This window comes from Mesocricetus auratus, unplaced genomic scaffold (assembly GCF_017639785.1).
Source record: "Mesocricetus auratus isolate SY011 unplaced genomic scaffold, BCM_Maur_2.0 Super-Scaffold_15014, whole genome shotgun sequence".
Taxonomy (NCBI): Eukaryota; Metazoa; Chordata; class Mammalia; order Rodentia; family Cricetidae; genus Mesocricetus; species Mesocricetus auratus.
The window spans coordinates 40,716,458-40,735,218 of record NW_024429186.1 but is presented as its reverse complement, the minus strand read 5'-3'; the positions used below and the strand labels follow the sequence as shown (position 1 = coordinate 40,735,218).

General features: G+C 42.4%; 1 protein-coding gene across 6 annotated transcripts in view; it reads left to right on the top strand.

Annotated features, from left to right (window-relative positions):
* The window catches only part of Syne2 (spectrin repeat containing nuclear envelope protein 2), a 293,751-nt gene that overhangs the window by 97,649 nt on the left and 177,341 nt on the right, over positions 1-18,761 (top strand). For all 6 annotated transcript variants that reach the window (XM_040742909.1, XM_040742911.1, XM_040742910.1 and 3 more), the window contains exons 19-29: positions 1,132-1,299; positions 5,200-5,358; positions 5,752-5,925; positions 8,093-8,227; positions 9,859-10,017; positions 12,599-12,810; positions 12,957-13,047; positions 13,715-13,830; positions 14,574-14,700; positions 16,249-16,406; positions 18,297-18,444. In XM_040742909.1, the coding sequence (XP_040598843.1) occupies positions 1,132-1,299; positions 5,200-5,358; positions 5,752-5,925; positions 8,093-8,227; positions 9,859-10,017; positions 12,599-12,810; positions 12,957-13,047; positions 13,715-13,830; positions 14,574-14,700; positions 16,249-16,406; positions 18,297-18,444 (1,647 nt within the window). The remainder of the gene's footprint in view (positions 1-1,131; positions 1,300-5,199; positions 5,359-5,751; positions 5,926-8,092; positions 8,228-9,858; positions 10,018-12,598; positions 12,811-12,956; positions 13,048-13,714; positions 13,831-14,573; positions 14,701-16,248; positions 16,407-18,296; positions 18,445-18,761) is intronic.

Genomic DNA, 18,761 nt, shown 5'->3' with positions numbered 1-18,761 from the left:
CTTAACTTACTATGTGAAGGCTGGTCTCAAACTCAGAGAGATTCTGAGTTCTGCGATTAAAGGCAGGCACTACCATGCCTGGTAAAACCAACTTTGAAACTATTGGTTGTGCAAAACTTTACCATATCAGCCTATAGAATATGGAGAGTTGTGCTGGGTGGTGGTGGCGCATGCCTTTAATCCCAGTACTCAGGAGGCAGAGGCAGGCAGATCTCTGCAAGTTCAAGGCTAGTCTGGTCTACAAAGCTATGCAGAGAAATCCTGTCTTGAAAAAAAAATCTGAGAGTCTGTTGGTGGGAACAGAATCATTTTTGGATTTTTTGTCTAAACCTCCTTTAGTACTTAAAAAATATATATGTATGTGTGTGACAAAGTCTTGCTGTGTAGCCCAGGCTGATCTCAAACTCATAGCAATCCTTATTCTTTAGCTCCTGAGAGCAAGGAGTACAGACATGTACCACCACACCCCATTCACCCTTTCTTACTTTTTTTGAGACATGCTGTTCCAACATAACACAGGTTATTCTAGAGTTTACAATCCTCCTGCTTCAGACCCCTGAATGCTGGGATTATAGATGTTTGACACCATGCCTGCCTCTGAACGTCTTTTTGATGATATCGTTTTTTTTTTTGTGGGGGGTCTCAAAATGATATCATTATTTTTAGTAATAGCTAAATTTAATTGTACATGAGTTTAATTGTACATGAGTTTGAGACAAGTTTGTTCAGATTAATTCTCTAAGCTTCAGTTTTCCTTATAAAATGAGTTAATACCATCTAGTTGACAGAAATGACCAATCTTTTCATTTGTAAAATGATGCAGGCTTCCATATTGTTACTGCCAAACTAGGTCTTACATCACAAACACACACAGTTGTGTGCAGATCAAATACACCACATAGCTTTAACATGAAACCTAGATATATGTCTAGTAGGTTCTGGGTCTGTGTTGGGATGTTTGCTTTGTGATGTTCACGCAGTGGCAGAATACCTAATGATGGGTTTGTCTGTCCTTGTCATTATGCAAGCACAGTGCAAATTGGTATTGAATTCATATTCTTCAGGTGATATGATTTTAAATGTTTTCGTATTACAATGCTACCTTCCTTACAATAGTTTTGAACGTTGTAGGCTGTGGAAAAACAGGAAGATGAAGAATCAACAGGACAATTGAAGGTGAATGAGGAGGTTGAAAAACTCATCAAAGAGCTGAGAATCTGGGAGTCAGAGACGAAGTCCATCTTGGATCTCCTCCGACATCGAGAGGGTGTGGATGGCTCCTTGGTGGACACATTGCAGGTATGAGTGTGAACATGTTTAAGAGGGTATATTTGTGATTGGAAACTTGTATGGGCTTGTGTTTTCAGATAAAAACTGCTAAAAGGCAGACAGTAATGAGCCTGTGTTTAATTTTCCTTATTGGGAAGTTTTAAAACGGCATGGACTCTAATCACTGATTTCCTCTTCAGTTAGCATGCTTGGAATGTACAGGTTTTCTTTTTCGGGGGGGGGTGTATGGTTTTAACTTATTTTCCTGTTATAACATGGGGACTGGAATATTCTGGTGTATGAGAGGCAGGAAGATGAGTGTATTAAGTCTTTGATGGCTCAGTATAATAGGAACATATGAATTATGTAGTAACCTATGCCTTGAAAATTCTCCCTTCAAACCTGCCATGTCCCTGCCTCACTGATGGAGAGGTGACTGGCATGCTTGAACTCCATTCTGCACTCAACATCAAGCATTTGACGCACTGAGAAGCAATGAGGTGCAAGTGTATTTCAGTGTTAGGATAACTGGTCATCTTTACCGAGTTCCGGCACAGCCATAACATCAGTGGAACATGTATGCTGTGACCAGATGGGAAATTTGTGGAATAAAGGAGAACTTGTGTATTTTTTTTTACACCTTCCTTGCTGGAAAGGTCTGTAGTTCAGCATGCAATGTTTTCATTGTTTGCTGACAATGGTAACTTTAATAGTTTAAAAAGTATTCTTGCAAAATAGCATTAAAAGAACTTACTTTATCTGTTAATTTTTTCTAACTTCATTTTTAAAAATTTAGATCATCTGCGATTTGTTTTTGCGAAAGAAATGAAATAGGTGTCCACTATTAAACAGATTTTTTAAAGCATACCTTTAAGTTTTGTTAAATCACATTTGTTTACTTTGTGTGGGGGGCGTGCCACATTGCACACGTAGAGGTCAGAGGATAGCTGCAGGAGCTGGTGCTCTTCTTAAACCATGTGGGTCCCAGGAATAAACTCAGATCGTGAGACATGGTAGCAAGTGCCCTTACCCCCTCCTCCCAGCCATCTTACTGGCCCTAGGGTATGATTTTTCAATTATTTTACAGCTAATTAAAAAAACCAACAGCAATGATCCTTGTTATACAAAGTAAGAACATAATCTTGTTGTAATCACTCCAGTTATTACAGAGATAAATAATCTCTGTTGGACCACAATAATAGATCATACATGTTTTGTTTTTTTATTGACTTCTTTGTTTTTTGTGTAACAGTCTTGGATGTCCTGGAACTTGTTTTATAGACCAGACTGGCCTCTAACTCATTGAGATCCACCTGCCTCTGCCTCCCAAGTGCTGGGACTAAAGGCGTGCGCCACCACTGCCCATCTATTATTGACTTCTTTGTAGACGTATTTTTGGGAGTTGGGGGAACAGGAACTCATGTAGCCCAGACTCAAATGCTTGGACCCCTGATCCTCCTGACCACACCTCTTGGGTGCTAGGGTCACAGGTGTACCCCACCAAGCCTGGCCAGAGATGTGTTTAAAAGGCCTCTAGATAACATGGGTGATCTGTTTCCATCTTAAAAAACAGACTTACGCTCTCATAGTTTATACTTTTATATCCACAGAAAAATATCTGTGAGAAGGGACAAATAACTTACTGTTGTGTCTTGGCCCTGCACTGTTCTCAGTTTCTGGCACAGACACATGAATACTTTAAAAGTCAGTGTCCCAATAGGTGATTAAATGACAGCCAGTAGGTAGGCTGGAGAAACTGGCTTTTCCTTGATGCACTGCCTTTCTAGTATATGGGCTCATTTGTTACATTTTATAATATTAAAAAGAGAAAAAAGTCAAAATTAAAGGGGAATGTTCTAATTTCATAAAAATAAACTCACCACCATCCTATTACGTTGAAAGCCAGTAAAGTGGCCTGAGCACACTTGATGCCCCAGAATGATTTCTGTTTTACTACATGCAACCTGCTCTTGAGGTACAATTACCTTTTTTGTGCTAACTTGAAAGCTAGAACATAATTATTTACATATAATTGAATTATCTTTCGTGTACTTATTAGGCATATAATTCTGTGGATATGTTATTTTGTTTCAGAGTTTTCTTCATAATCTAACTTTTCCTTTTTTGGGAGTGTGTGTGTGTGTGTGTGTGTGTGTGTGTGTGTGTGTGTGTGTGTGTGTTTGTATGTGTGTTGGGTTGGGGGTGTGTGTGTGTGTGTGTGTGTGTGTGTGTGTGTGTGTGTGTGTGTGTGTGTGTTTTACTGGGTAATGAATCCAGGGTCTCAAACAGGCTAGGCAGGCAGCTACCATTGAACTGTATTCCCAGCCCTTTATGCATTTTTTACATTAAGAAAGGATCCCACTAAGCTTCATGGACTGGCTTGAAGTCATCTGTAACCCAGGCAGGCCTGGACTTGGTGACCTTCTGCCTCAGCTTTCTGATTGGCTGGGAAGGCAGTCACCAGACCAGGCATCTTGGGATTTTCTTAGTGAATTACATAAACTCTTTGAACTCTGATCCATTTTCATTCCTGTGGCAAATATTTGTAGCAAATCATTGACCTGCTAGTAGCTTGTTTTGCAGAGAAAATATATCTATTCCTATAGTCATGTCTTCCTCTATTTATATTCCTAAAAGGCAAAAAAAAAAAGAAAGAAAGAAAAGAAAAGACTACATCCAGGCAGCAGCTTGATTTTTCTTGGAGAATTCATTCTTCATTGAGGCTTTTTATTTTACATATCACTTTCTGATCCATCTGGAATTTACTTTTGTATGCTGCATAAGACATAGTTTTTAAAAGTTAATTTTTAATAGTTGTTTTCTCTAATAAATTGTCTTCCCTTCAAGTTTGACTAAGAAAGGTTTTATTTTTGAAAGCTGTTCTTCCAGTTATTTTCTTTTTATTGGCATTGTATTAGTCCTAGTTTTTATTTTATTGAAATGTTTATACAGAATATTCTATAAAAGGTCTTGTCAGAATCTGATTATATTCATATGCTATTTCAGATGTTTTACTTATTTAAATTTTTAAAGATTATTTTTCTTAAAGATTTATTCATTTTAATTTTTTTCTTTTTGAGACAGGGTTTTTCTGTGTAGCCCTGGCTATCCTGGAATTTACCATGTAAATCAGACTAGTCTTAAAGTCACAGAGATCTGCCTGCTTCTTTCTCCCAAATGCTGGGGTTAAAGGTGTGCACCACTAACCACTACACCTGGCAAAATGTGTGTGTGTGTGTGTGTGTGTGTGTGTGTGTGATCATGTGTGAGCATATGTGTGCATGAGCGTGTGTGTGTATACATGTGTGTATGTGTTTGAGTGTGTGTGCCCGTGTGTATGCACGTGTGTATGTGTGAGTGTGTATGTGTGGGTGTGTATGTGTTTGAGTGTGTGCATGTGTGTATGCACGTGTGTATGTGTGGGTGTGTATGTGTTTGAGTGTGTGCATGTGTGCATGTGGGGGGGAGGGTTTGAGCACACACCTGATATGAAAGATGAGGGTGTCATCCTCTGAGGTTGGAGTAACAGGCAGTTATTAGCCTGTAATGTGGGCCATTTCTCCACCCCTTACTTACTTTATATTTTGAGACAATGTCACTTGAATTCCAGGTTGGCCTCAAACTTGCTGTGAGCCAAAGATGACCAGGAATTCTGATCCCCTGTCTTTACCACCCTAGTGCTGGGATTACAGCTGTACACCCGATTTTACCAGGGTTGTTGATGAAACTCAGCTTCATGCTTGGGAAGCAAGTACTATCCCTACTGAGCCACATCCCAGCCCTCAGAATGTGTTGTTTCTTAAAGAAACATTTATTTTTTAGAATGCAAGTTTGCCTCATTCTGGATTAACAGTTACCATTTCCTGATGTAAGGTTAGCATGAGGCTTAGAAGCTGAATATTTACTGTGGTCTCCAATTTGTTTTTGTAGCATCTTATGACTAAAGGCTCTATGTACGAGGAACTTCTGGCCAGAACCGAAGATACTCTACAGATGGGTGTTCAAAATGCTTCGAACCTGGAGTCCTTCCAAAACATCCTCAGAGCTGGGCTTCAGGCACAGATTCAAGCCGCTAAGGAGGGAGTCCAGGTCTCCAGCTTAATGTTCCTTAGTTAATGAATTTATTGCTTAGAACCAAGTGGTTGGTGGGTGGGCCAAGAAGTTCTGGTTCAAAGCCTGGAAATGTTTTGTAAAACATTAATATTTTTGGATTTTTTTCTTGTTTGTTTGTTTTTGTTTTCTCGAGACAGGGTTTTTCTGTATTGGTAAAACATTAATTTTACATTATATTTATTTCTTTATAATTTAGAACATGTTGGGAAATAGAAATGTTTTCAATTATATATTTCTCTGCCTAACTGTAAAATATAAATTGCTACTAGAATAAAAGGCATTGGAAACTTAGGGATTTAGTAAGAAGTCCGTCCAGCCATCATTTACTTGAGAAGTTTTATTTATTTACTTTTTTTACTGCCATTGCAGATCACCATGGTGGAATTGTCTGCTGCATGGAAGGGCTTAAGTGGCGAATCACCAGAACAAGACGTAAAGCTAAAGGTGGAAGCCGCGCAGAAGAATCTTGAGTCCTACATCGCAAGAGCCCAGCAGTTACTTGGGCAGAGAGCGCACCCTGGTGGACTCGTTTCAAAGTACAAGGTGGGAGGTTACTATCAGCCACCCTTGGAGCCTGACATTTGGATGTTTCCTTTGCAGAATTAGAGTTATTTTAACTTGCAAAGTGTTTCCAGTACCAGGCATTGTTTCCCTGATAGCATTAAAATAAATGTTCAAGCGAAGAACAGTACAAACAGCACAGCTGATTCCAAGATTGAGAAGAATTTAATTTCTCTGGCTTTTTTTTTTACTTGAAAATGAGCATATTAATTCAGTATAGCCTAGGTACCAGATTTGCTGAGGTTTTAAATGAAAAAAAAAAGGCATTAGAGGCACTTTGTTAGCTTAAAATCTGTGAATGTAAAAAAAATATTCTTAAAATCCTTTGAGAAGTTTTTCATAGACACATGCTTATCTGGGACTCAAAGACCCAATAGCATTGTTTTGTATAGAGAGAGTTTGCAGCATTTTGGTTGTTGTGTTTTTTTCCACTGTCTTGGTTACTAGGGATGTGTGTGTAACTATATTATACATAATGGTAGGTTTCCTTGTGACAGTTTCATACATGCAATTATTTTTCGTTACCCCTTCTCACTCCCTTTGATCTTTTTCCTCTTCTCAACTAGTTCCCCTTCTACGTATGTGTGAGTGTGTGTGTGTGTGTGTGTGTGTGTGTGTGCGTGCGAGAGAGAGAGAGAGAGAGAGAGAGAGAGAGAGAGAGAGAGAGAGAGAGAGAGAGAGAGAGAGAGAGAGAGCGCCTGGACAACTTGCCAGTGTGCACGCCTGGAATCTCAGAACTCAGGAAGCTGAGACAGAAGAATCAGGAGTTCATCTTTCACTACATAGCAGCTTGAGGCTAGCCTTCGATACATGAGATTCCGCTTCAGAACAAGCGGGAAGTCCATCAATCAACCATTTGCTGGCGTGGATGTCAGGAGTGTCTGTATGCGGGCTTCCAAAGAAGCAAAGGGATTGGCTGGAGAGGTGGCTCCACGGTTAAGCACCTGTTTTTGCAGAGGACCTGGGTTTGGTCCCCAGGACTCACGTTGGGCATCTCACAATTGTAGTTCCAGTCTCAGGGGATCGGGTGCCCTCTCCTGTCCTCCATAGGCACTTGTATGCATATGGTCACATGCAGACAAACAAACTCACCTATGCATAAATAGAAAATTAACGAGAAAAGAAAAACGTTGAAGTTCCTAGGTGAGCGAAGAGCATCAGCTTTTGTCCCATTTCCTTCCCCCTGGCTGTCTTCCTCTTGGAATTTGAGACCACAGATCCTCTGTTTTGGACTGGGGCATTTAGGGAAGATATATTTTCACCATATACATAAGACCACGCCCAGCTGGGTCCTACTGACACCCTTTACTCCACTGATGTGAGGTCGTGGAAACTCACACCAACATAACTGCATTTTTCAGCTCACAAATATGGCAGTTATCAAAGAAGCCGTGGAGGGAGGGGCCCAGGGTTGTGCCTTGTGTTGCGTCTGCAGTAGGTGCTTAATAAATGTGTGCTGTGTGGATGAACGAGTCCCTACCCTGTGTGGTCACCTTCTCCAGAACCCACCTTTCCTTCCCCTGTGGATTTTCAGGCCTCCTCACAAACTTCTGTCATTCACTGGTGACCTAAGCTAGGTTTCTGCTCTCAGAGAGCGTAGCCAGGGGAGGAGCAGATGCAGGTCTAGCAAGTCTGTTTCCAGGTATTTACTGCAGCTCTTCTCCCTGGGGTTGGGGTGGGGGACGAGGGACCGTCTGTCTGTGGACTGGCCTTGGACAAGACTTTTGAGTTGATGGTGAGGTAATGTGGGGTGGGACTGTTTGTCTGTGGATTGACTGGCCTTGGGTAAGACTTTGAGTGGATGGTGAGGTAATAGTGCCTCCTGACTACCGAACGTTGCTCATGCACAGTATTAAATATTTGCCACGTAAACCCTACATTAAATTTTTGCCTTATTGTATGCTAATTTTATCATTTTGAATTCCAAGTAGGGAAAGACCTTTCAATAAAACACATTTTGTAATCTTTTTGAAAGAACTCAAGATACAGAAATAGATCATCAGCCTCAACTTACCAAAAAAAAATGCCTCCTGTAAAATTTCATATCGTCATCATCAAACTCCCCTTCTGGTTCTCCCTGCAAAAGACGGACCAAATTAGCTCACAGAGTCTGGCAATACGATCAGGTTTCCGTGATTTTTTGTTTCAGGAAGCACTGGAAATGTTTAACACTAACAGTCTGGCCAGGTATCTACAAGCTGTCGAAGAACTGAAGCGCAGCGCTCCAAGTGATGTGAGGCTGCGCCTGGAAGAGCAGTGTCGAGACGCATGCGCCAAGTGGGAGGTGAGAGCCGCGTGGGCCTCGGGCTTGTGGCTCTGGTGCTGGGCTGTTTGTCATCAAGCCAACCCAGGCTTCCTCTGTCTACCCCGGGGTAGGTTAGAGGTGCCCGTTCCCAGGCTCTGCCTCAGCCAGGGATAATGCTGTCTAGACCTGAGGGCAGCTAGAGGAAGAAGAGGAGAGCCTACTCTCCACAACAGACGCATCTTCTCCAGCATCGGAGACTCCAGACTCCGTGGCTCCCTCTCCCCTGGGCTCCACCAAAGCCTCAAGCCTGGACTGGAGCAGCTCCCCCCTTCCCCCCATTGCTTTGCTCTAGACTGCCTTTCTCTTCTTAGTTTGACTAGTCTGAGCCTCCGTGCCTGGAGCCATTTGCTATCCCTGGAATGCAAAGTTGAGCATGTTTCTAATTTCCTGGCTGGATCCTGACTGAGATAACATAGTAAAGCTTGTGCCCGTGCATAGATTTCCGTAATGAAACGGGAGGCTTGGTGGAGGTGAAGCTGTGACCCTGGGCGGGTTACTAAACTTTTAGGAACCTTGCTGGTAAAATGGAAGTAACACAATTTAATTGGCAGGATTATTGCAAAGATTTACATAAGTCATATAGGACATAGTCAATAAATGTATGATTATATGTATGTGTCAATATAGTCAGCTCTCCACATTTTTGGATTCTGTGTCCAAGCATTTAGCCAACTGTAGGTCAAAATTCACTAAACAATACAGCATAGCAGCTGTTTGTGTAGCATCTACATTACATTAAACATTATATGTAATCTAGAGATGACTTGCAGTTTATTAGGTGTGAGGTAATATGCAGATGCTATGCCACTTTCCATAAGAGCATTCTTGGATTTTAGTATCCCCATCCAGGAATGGGTTCTGGATCAAGGGATGTCTATGTAATTGGATAAAAAACCATTAATGGTCTTCTTGAAAATTTATTTTGGGTTTGTTTTTTAGGCAGGGTCTCATCTGAAGCCTTGGCTGTCCTGGAATTCACTCTGTAGACCAGGCAAGCCTAGAACTTGCAGAGATCTTTCTGCCTCTGCTTCCTGAGTGCTGGCACAAAAGGGGTGTGCCACCATTTATGTGGTTTTTTTTTGTTTGTTTGTTTTGTTTTGTTTTTTAACGGGCTTCTAGTTTAGAGCAGTTTTCACATTAAGGAATCATGACAGAGGTAGTTCAGAGAGTTCTAGTGTAGGAATCTCTTTGTCCTGGTGAGTGAGCTAGACGTAAGACATTCATCAGAACCTGTGCTTCCTCAGATTCAGTGCTTTTTGTCCGCTCCAGGACCCCATTCAGGACATGCACATCTGTTTGTTATGTCTCCTTATCCTCAGATATGTCTTTTAACTATATTTTCTTTCCCTCAGTCTGTAACATATCTTTTATTTTCCCAACAGCATCTTCCACAGTTTAAAACACATTTTTATTTGTTAGGGAAAAGAATAGGTTTACGGATCTGAGGTGTTTCTAAACATTCTTCCCAAAGATAATAAGGGCGAATGAACACACTGGGCAGGCTTTGCTTCCTTCCTTTTGTTTTCATGGGCATTTTTTTTTTTTTTTGGTAACCAGAAAGTTCAGTCTGTTGTTTTCTCAGGATCAACACATGCCTTTGTTGTTTGCAGGCTCTCCGTCATGAAATTTCTTTATATATCCAGCAACTAAAGATAGCCATGGAAGAAGGGAAGCTTAGAGACAGCATTGCCAAACTTGAAAAGCAAATAAACAAAGAGAAGAAGCTTCTCCGCCGAGGGAAGGCTAGGGTCCTCATCCAGGAGCATGAGGTAAGTCACCTCACGCCATTGCTTTTTCCTTCGTGTTCACAGGACAGACTGTGCTATGCAGACTGTTTTAGCTGCTCATTCCTGTGGACTCGATGCATGCATGGTCTGTGCTCTGCCTTGACTGTGCTTTTTACCCGTCTGAACTGAGGAATCTCAGCCATAAGTCTTGTTTCATTTGTGACGGCTGGGGACCCTCTGGCCCTGGACCCGGTCATAACTGCCTGTCTCAAGCATTGCTGCAGTAGGTCATAACTGTCTCAAGCATTGCTGTAGTAGGACATAACTGTCTCAAACATTGCTGTAGTAGGACATAACTGTCTCAAATATTGCTGTGTAGGTCATAACTCTCTCAAGCACTGCTGCAGTAGGACATAACTCTCTCAAGCATTGCAGTAGTAGGACATAACTCTCTCAAGCATTGCAGTAGTAGGACATAACTGTCTCAAGCATTGCAGTAGTAGGACATAACTGTCTCAAGCATTGCAGTAGTAGGACATAACCGTCTCAAGCATTGCAGTAGTAGGACATAACTGTCTCAAACATTGCTGTAGTAGGACATAACTGTCTCAAGCATTGCTGTAGTAGGACATAGCTCCTCAAGCATTGCTGTAGTAGGTCATAACTCTCTCAAGCATTGCTGTAGTAGGACATAACTCTCTCAAGCATTGCTGTAGTAGGTCATAACTCTCTCAAGCATTGCTGTAGTAGGACATAACTCCTCAACCATTGCTGTAGTAGGACATAACTCTCTCAAGCATTGCTGCAGTAGGGCATAACTATCTCAAGCATTGCTGCAGTAGGACATAACTGTCTCAAGCATTGCTGCAGTAGGACATAACTCCTCAAGTATTGCTGTAGGACATAACTCTCTCAAGCATTGCTGTAGTAGGACATAACTATCTCAAGCATTGCTGCAGTGGACATAACTGTCTCAAGCATTGCTGCAGTAGGACATAACTCCTCAAGTATTGCTGTAGTAGGACATAACTCTCTCAAGCATTGCTGTAGCACAGATGGTGTTATGTTAGGATGAGTCCTCAGAAGTAGAGCTTTGTGAAAATGAACAGTGGAGTCATGGAGGAACATGGGGGCCAAGCTGATGATCTCTTTTTAGTCTCCAGCCTCTTTTATTGGATTTGTGTAGTCCATAGCACCCAGTCCTCTTTTGTTTTTAACTGTCAACTTCTGTTCTGTGGCTCTCACAGTATTACTCTCCCTTGTACAGATGTGTAGATACCTATATATGATATATATGTAACAGACACACATACACACACACACACAGGTGTGCTGAAAGGGGGCTATAGTTTTACTATCCTTCACAAATTTCCCCATTTTCTCCTCTTTTCCTGAATGTTTCACTTTTTAAAACATTTTTGGAACATTCTACATTTTTCACAACTTTCATCCATCCTTAGTATGCATTTTTATACCCTTAAGACTATGTGTTCGTCTGTTTATGGTTGTGCCTATGTTTCTCCCTAGCAGTCTTCCCCTGATCTCTACCGTCTATCCCTGGCTGGTGGGTATCACAAATGTCCTTCAGGGACCTCAGGTTTGTCTAGAATGGAACCGGTAACCTCACCTCTCAAACTTTGCTCCCTCCTCTTCTTGCGTCTTGGTTAAGAATGACTTTACTGTCTCAGCCATCTTCATCCCCTTTCTTCCCCCACTCCACTTTAGCCTCAGACACTGAGCAGCTTAGCTCTGTTAGTTCAGCGGCTGCTTCTCTTCCATCCATCATGTTACCCCTCCTTTATTTTGTTAGGAAGAAAATGGTTTCATCGTCTTTAGCCATAACGGTTTGCAGTTTTGGGCTTGGGGACAGTGCTAGGGATTAAAATCCAAGGTATTGCGCACATAAGACAGGCACTGTGCCAATGTAGAGATGTTCCCAGTCCCCAGAACTAGCCTACAAAGCACAGATCCAATTTTACTGGGCCTGAGTGTTAGCTCTCTCCCCACTCTTTAGAAGGCTCCAGGGCCAGTCTCTCTTAGGCTGAGGACTCCAGCAGCAGCAGGGGGCCTGTGCTCTGAGAACATTTATTGCCTGTTGTCTTTTGTCACTGGTGGCTATGACTTCTCTGTGATGGGTTTGTGTTGATGTCACCTTGACCGAAGCTGAGTTACTTGAGAGATGGATCTCTGGGCATGTCCATTGGGGTCGTCATGACTGGCTGATGTATAGGGCTATTCTTTAGTCAGGGGATCCCAGACTGTATTAAGTGGAGGAAGTGAGCTGAGGGCTAGCTTGTGTCCATCCTTCTGTTTCCTGATTGCGGGAGCTGTGAGGCCAGCTGCTCCAGGTCCTCTTCTCTGACTTTCCTGCTGTGACACACTGCTTGGAGCCAGCGAGATAAACACATCTAGCTTGGATGACTCCCTCAGTGAAGCAGGCAGGTGGAGGTGTGTTCGTGGCATTATGATGTTACAGACCACCATTTGCATGTTGGTTACTGAACTGGGACTCTCAGGGTTCACACACACACACACACACACACACACACACACACCCCTACCTGGAGTTTCTGGTCACGTGCCCTCAGCTGAAACCCGGATCGTGCTTTCTTCCCTCCTGTAGGCTTGCTTTTCTCCAGGAAGTGTTGCACACCAGCTAGAACAACACATGGGTGTCTTGAGGGTGCTGTGTGAAGAGCTGACTTCACCAGAGAGTCAACAGGAACTGAAGAGAGCGCTCGGAGATTATGAGCAAAAGATAGAGAGACTTGTGAAGTGTGCTTCCGAGATTCACGGGACCCTGCGGTCCTCCCATGCAGGCGCGCTGAAGGAGAGGTTGGTACCTTGTAAGAAGAGCCTTGCCTCTGAGCCAAGCTAGGAGGCGCCTTTGCACAATCAAATGACATTAAATGTGCTTCAAGCTTCCGAAGGTTCCATATTCCCCCACTCTATTTTAATATGTAATTGTGATTCCTTCCTAGGGGTGCCTTGACCACAACTGAGAATGGCGGAAGGGATGCCCACAGCGAGGCACTGCTTGAGACACCGGAAAACCAGCCGTCAACTGAAAAGGTGTTAAATGTGGGCGATATATTTCACAAATAAAGGCAGTGTAGAAGGTCAAGTGTATAACCATCCAGTTCTCATGAGAGTTGGTTTAATTATCCTATTGTTTTCATCAACTAAGATTTCCTACTTTACAAAATACAAGGAAGACCACTCCTCAGAGAGTTAGAATGATGCCAGTTATAACTTCAGTGTGCCTAGCAATTTCCTGAGAGTACCAACAGTTGCTCTGCACAAATTCTGAAGACAAATTGTGTCTGCTGCTGTTGAGGTTGGATGAAGCTGACTGTGGTCTTCACAGGCGACCCCGTAATGTTGTGATGAACCCGGTCATTTGCCTTCTCAGTAGAATGTATTTTGTTTCCCTTGGGAATTGAATTTACAAAACTGCTGAAGGTAGAGAAATTGGCATTTTCCTTATGGCATGGTGCAGAGTACCAGGCAGCAAGTGTTGGTAATGGATGAAGAATGCCTGTTGTCAGGGTGTTGCTTTTGACTGAGCCATGGGGTCTGATGCAGTCAGTGCCAGGAGCCTGGCTTTACCAGTTAGAAGGCCACAGTCCATCTAGTCAATGTTCTCTGTCCCGCGAGAAGGTTTTGCTATGAGCACCAAGTTCTCCTGACTTGTGAATGCGTTTAAGGTGTTATCTTTACCCTTTGCACATTTGCTTAGGCAATGGAACCCCTTAAGAATTTTAGCCAGACACCAGAATTAAAGCCTCAGCAAGAAGGAAGCGTTGTGGAGAAGGAGGGAGAGCACGGCAGCTCACTGAGTGACTTGCAGGAGAGGTAACTCCTTTTTAAACACTCTCACCAATGACAGCGTGTTTTATACACACACGTACATGTACACACACATGTACATGTATGTATTCATACATTTAGCTATTTGTGTGTGTGAATGCATGTATGTGTGTGTGTGTGTTCTCCCATATGGGTTCTGGGGATTAAATCCATGTCATTGTGCTTGGTGGCAGTCACCTCCAGCTATGAAGCTATTTCAACGTTTAGCTCTTATTATTTAACATTATTTAAAGGCTAATTTGACAGTAAACTTTTTAACATTTATTCATTCATTTGTGATATGGGTGTGTGGTGTGGGTAGGTACAAGTGTGCTTAAACAGAGGACAACTTATAGGAGTCCTTCCACCATGTGGGTCCTGGGGATCAAAATGAAGTCACCAGGATTGACCACAGGTGTCTTTGCTCACTGAGCCGTTTTACCTGCCCACATTATATGTTTTTAAAACGTGTATTATTCTTTAGTTGTAATTTTCGCATGTAGCCCTATTTTAAACAGAAATTCCTTGGGTATTTCTGCATGTACCGTTGGTGGTAACTTTAAAATATTTATGTCTTATTTTAAAATTAAGTAATGCTTTAGATTTATTTAACTTTTTGGTTTGCAAACAAGAAACAGGTTTCACCGTGTCATTTTTCATATAAATTCATATATACATAATGTCATTACTTTGCCCAGCCCCACGACCCTTCGCCATACTAAGCAATGTTGCACTTACTTTTCCCCCAGGTATGCTGCACAAAGAGAGATTCTTGAACGGCACCTGCAAGACAACAAATCCAGGCTCATGTCTGACTTTCCTAGCGAAAGCGAATGGAGTAGTGCTTGCCTGCAGGGCAAACTGACAGATCTGCAGGTAATTCCTGAAAATATTATTCCTCATCCAGGTCAAGAGCACTTACTGCTCTTCTACAGGATGGAGGTTCAATCCCCAGCATGTATGTCTGTCAGGTAGCTCATTACCTTCTGTAATTCCTGATCCATGAGATCTGACATCGCCCTCTCTCTCTCTCTCTCTCTCTCTCTCTCTCTCTCTCTCTCTCTCTCTCTCTCTCTCTCTCTCTCTCTCTCTCTCTCACACACACACACACACACACACACACACACACTCATTCACTCTCTCTCTAAAAGAAAAAAGAAACCAAGAAAAGGAATTAGAATAGTACAGAAGTACAAATGTTTAATTATAAGCTATAAATTAGTTTCACTCACTTTTTTTTGACAAGGTTTCACTACATAGATCAGGCTGACCTTGACCTTACAGATCAATCTGGCTTTGCCTTGTGAGTGTTGGAATTAAAGGTGTGTGCCACCATTCCTGTCCTTTCATTGATTTCTTATATCTAGAAACTTGGTTCATTCCTAGTTTTCTTTGAGTTTAGAATGTTACAATTTTCTATTTAGAGAAAGTAGAGCACCTGCTATTTCATGTGCGCATGTATGTGTGTACCTGTGTTTGTATATGTGTGTGTGTAGGTGTATATGTGTGTGTACACATGTGCTTGCCCGTGTGTGTGAGGGGCAGAGGCCAGCATCGGTGTCTTTTCTAACACTCTCCACCTTATGGGTAGGTGTGTATGTGTGTGTACACATGTGCTTGCCCACTTGGGTGGAGGCCAAAGATAGCATGGGGTGTCTTCTCTAGCACTCTCCACCTTATCCTGTGAGTCGGGGTTTCTCTCTAACCCCAGAGTTCCTAGAACCCTCTTCCCGAAGCCCTGTCTCTGCCTCCCAGTGCTGAGATGGCAGACATGCAGCCCATACACAGCTTTTTACTAAATGGTGGGGACCCGAACTCAGTTCCTCATGCTATGTTGCAGGCATTTCACCAACTGAGTCTGAGTCATTTCTGTAGCTCTGTGTGTGTCCCAAGGAAAGTGATTTTAGATGCTTTTAAAAGTCATATTGTCAACTGGCTTAACTTCATTAAATGAGATTTCTTCTTTTAAGTCACATTTTATTTAGTGGTGTGTGTGTGTATCTGTGTGTGTGTCTGTCTCTGTGTGTCTTTCTATGTGTGTCTGTGTGTGGGGGTGTCTGTGTTTGTGTATCTCTGTTTGTGTGTCTCTCTGTATGTGTGTGTCTGTGTCTGTGTTTCTGTGTGTGTGTGTGTGTGTGTGTGTGTGTGTGTGTGTGTGTGTGTGTGTGTAGGAATAGAACTCAGCTTGTCAGACTTGGTGACAGCTAATCCTATCTTGATCTTTCTTCCTGATCCCTGAAAGAGGGTTAGATGACATTGTTCCCCATAGGACAGTTAGGACAGTTCATTTGTGGATAGTTGACAAATAGTACAAACACATTTTCATGTGGAGCATTGTGTTTTGTTTGAGTAGATGTCTCATTTTGTGAGAGAAGGGTAAGTGAGCCTTTGGTGACTTGACAAACGACTTATCATTTCACTTAGGTCTTAAGGGCGGACACTGACTCTTGCTGGCATGACTTTGAAGTCACTTCACTGAATTTAGAAAGTCTGGTGAGCGACAACGAGAAGCCTGCTCTAGCCCAGGCCAGAGACTTATTAAAGGAAAAAGAATGCACCCTTCAGAGGCTTCTGAACTCCAGGTACTTTTCAGGTTTGCTAACCCCCGACTGGTTCACTGCTAAGTGTGTGAGTCACTAGACTGTAAACTTTCAGGTAGTTGTCCCAACCAAATGAGAAGATTGTCCTGTTACCTTTGGGAGGGAAAAGGTTTGTTTTGGCCCAGCCTTCAGAGGCTGCAGACCCTGGATGCTTGGTTCTGTTGTTTGGGACCATGCCATAGAGAAGGTCATGATGGGTGTGCACCTCAGAGGATACCTGTACTCTTGCTAACAGCTGAGAGCAGATAGAACAGAAAGGGGCTGGTGTCCCCCATCCCCTTCAAGGTCATTTCCAGTGACCCCCCACTGATCTCACTTCCTCCCACTAGGCCCCATCTCCTAATGGCCTGTTCCATCACGACACAGTTTGCACCAGGCCAGGGCCAAGTTGCTAACACCTGGGCCTTTGATTACCAATAAGGAAGCAGATACCAAAAAGAGGTGATTTAATCCAGCTAGAGACTCAGGAGGACCCTAAGCTCTTTCTAATTTTAAAGGTCGTGTCTCCCCTTGGATATGGACTTCTCTGAGTTACTTTCGGGGCATTGGCTTCTTCATTTCTAAAATGACAGTGTTATTATTGTCCTACACAGAGCCCAAGGGTGGGGCCTGGGGAGATGGCTCAGTTGCTAAGAGCACTGGCTACTCATCCAGAGGACCGATTCAATTTCCAGCACCTACATGGCAGCTCACAACTTTCTGGAATTCCATTTCCAAGAAACCCCACACCCTCTTATGGATTCCATGGGCACCAGAAATGTACACGTTGCACAGACATACATGTAGGCAAACACCAATAAATAAATGAATGAATAAATAAACAAATGAATAAATAAATAAGATGAGTGATGTTGGGGTATGTGTCCCCAGTATATATCCACCCCCAGCTTACATTGGCAGCAGCCAAGACTCAGAGTCTGTGTGTTACACATGGCTGTATTTTAAATTATTATCAGTTAGCACATATTTCCATACTTAGGAAAAACAATTATACTTGTAGTAAAATATGACAATTCCATAATTACAATAAAATAATTTTGAGGCTTATTAGTCCTGAAGTCCAAGTTAAATTTCATTTCTATTTTTGTATTTCAAGGAATAAAGTCTTGTGTTTTCAAAATGTTTAATATACTTAACAACAATTTTCCATTCTGTGTGGCAACTATTACACTATATAGAATGTTTTGGTGCTGAAGCTTGTTGACGAGTAAAAGATGTGCGGTGAGTCCTGACGTCAGAGGGACTCAGGTGGTAGAGAACGAGGTGACACAAGCCTTCCTCCCTGTCCTAAGCACCATGTGGAGTGGATGGAGAGCTGCACACCTATAATCCTAGGGTTTGGGATCAGAAGCTTAAAGTCACCCTGGCTACATAGCAGTCTCAAAGCTAACCCGGGCTACACAAGACCCTGTCTCAAAACAAAACAAAATAAAACAAAAACAAAAACAAGCAAATTATCAGCACTACAGAAGGCAGTTGGAGCTGTCCCATGTCGACAGTATGATAGTTAGCCTGAGTGTCTTACTAGATAAATAAAAGTTTGAATGGATGGTGTGTTTGTGTGTGTACTTGGATACATTTCCTGACATTTTATTTTAAAGTTTGATTTATCTTTATTTTAGTATTGAAGATATAAAGCAGAGCTTCTTGCTTGCTGGACAGGCAATTTACCACTGAGCTGTATCCCTGCCTGACTTCTTCGGCACTTTGGATCTGTGGGTTTGGGTTTTAGTGTGATGGCTTGTACATGTCATTGTATATATTTTTACTCGGCAACCATTTCCTTGTTTTGACTAAATGATGGCGTTAGCATGTTTTTGTAGGACAGCCTTTTGCCGTTTTCCCGTCACGTCTGGTTTGTTTTATCCCCAGAATGGAGTCCCTGGAGATGGCCCTGCAGATCGTATTGCCCCTGGAGAAGGAGTGTGCTCTCCTTTGTGGTCCCCACCCGCCCTTGTGCACACTGGTTGTCCGGGACCTGCATCCTGTGGAGGTTGATGGCACCCATCAGAAGCTGCGGGTGAGTGCATCCTCAGAGTGTGTTTACAAATCTTCGATTCCTCAGAGATGCTCAGAGAGTGTTAACTTTTTAAAAATCATAGTGAGACTTAGGATATAAACCATGCTATAAATACCTTAATAATTTATATTTGTCATTCTTTTCTTATTTATTCTATTCCTTGAAGTTTAGAGGTACCGAGGAGTAAGTAAAGGGATATTTTCTTTCAATTCAGAATAAAGCCTTTCTTGGGATGTCTTTAATGGCTAAATTGCCAAACACTGAAGCTGGCATAGTCTTCAGTATTCTTATTCCTGGTCCCATTTTAAATACTCCTC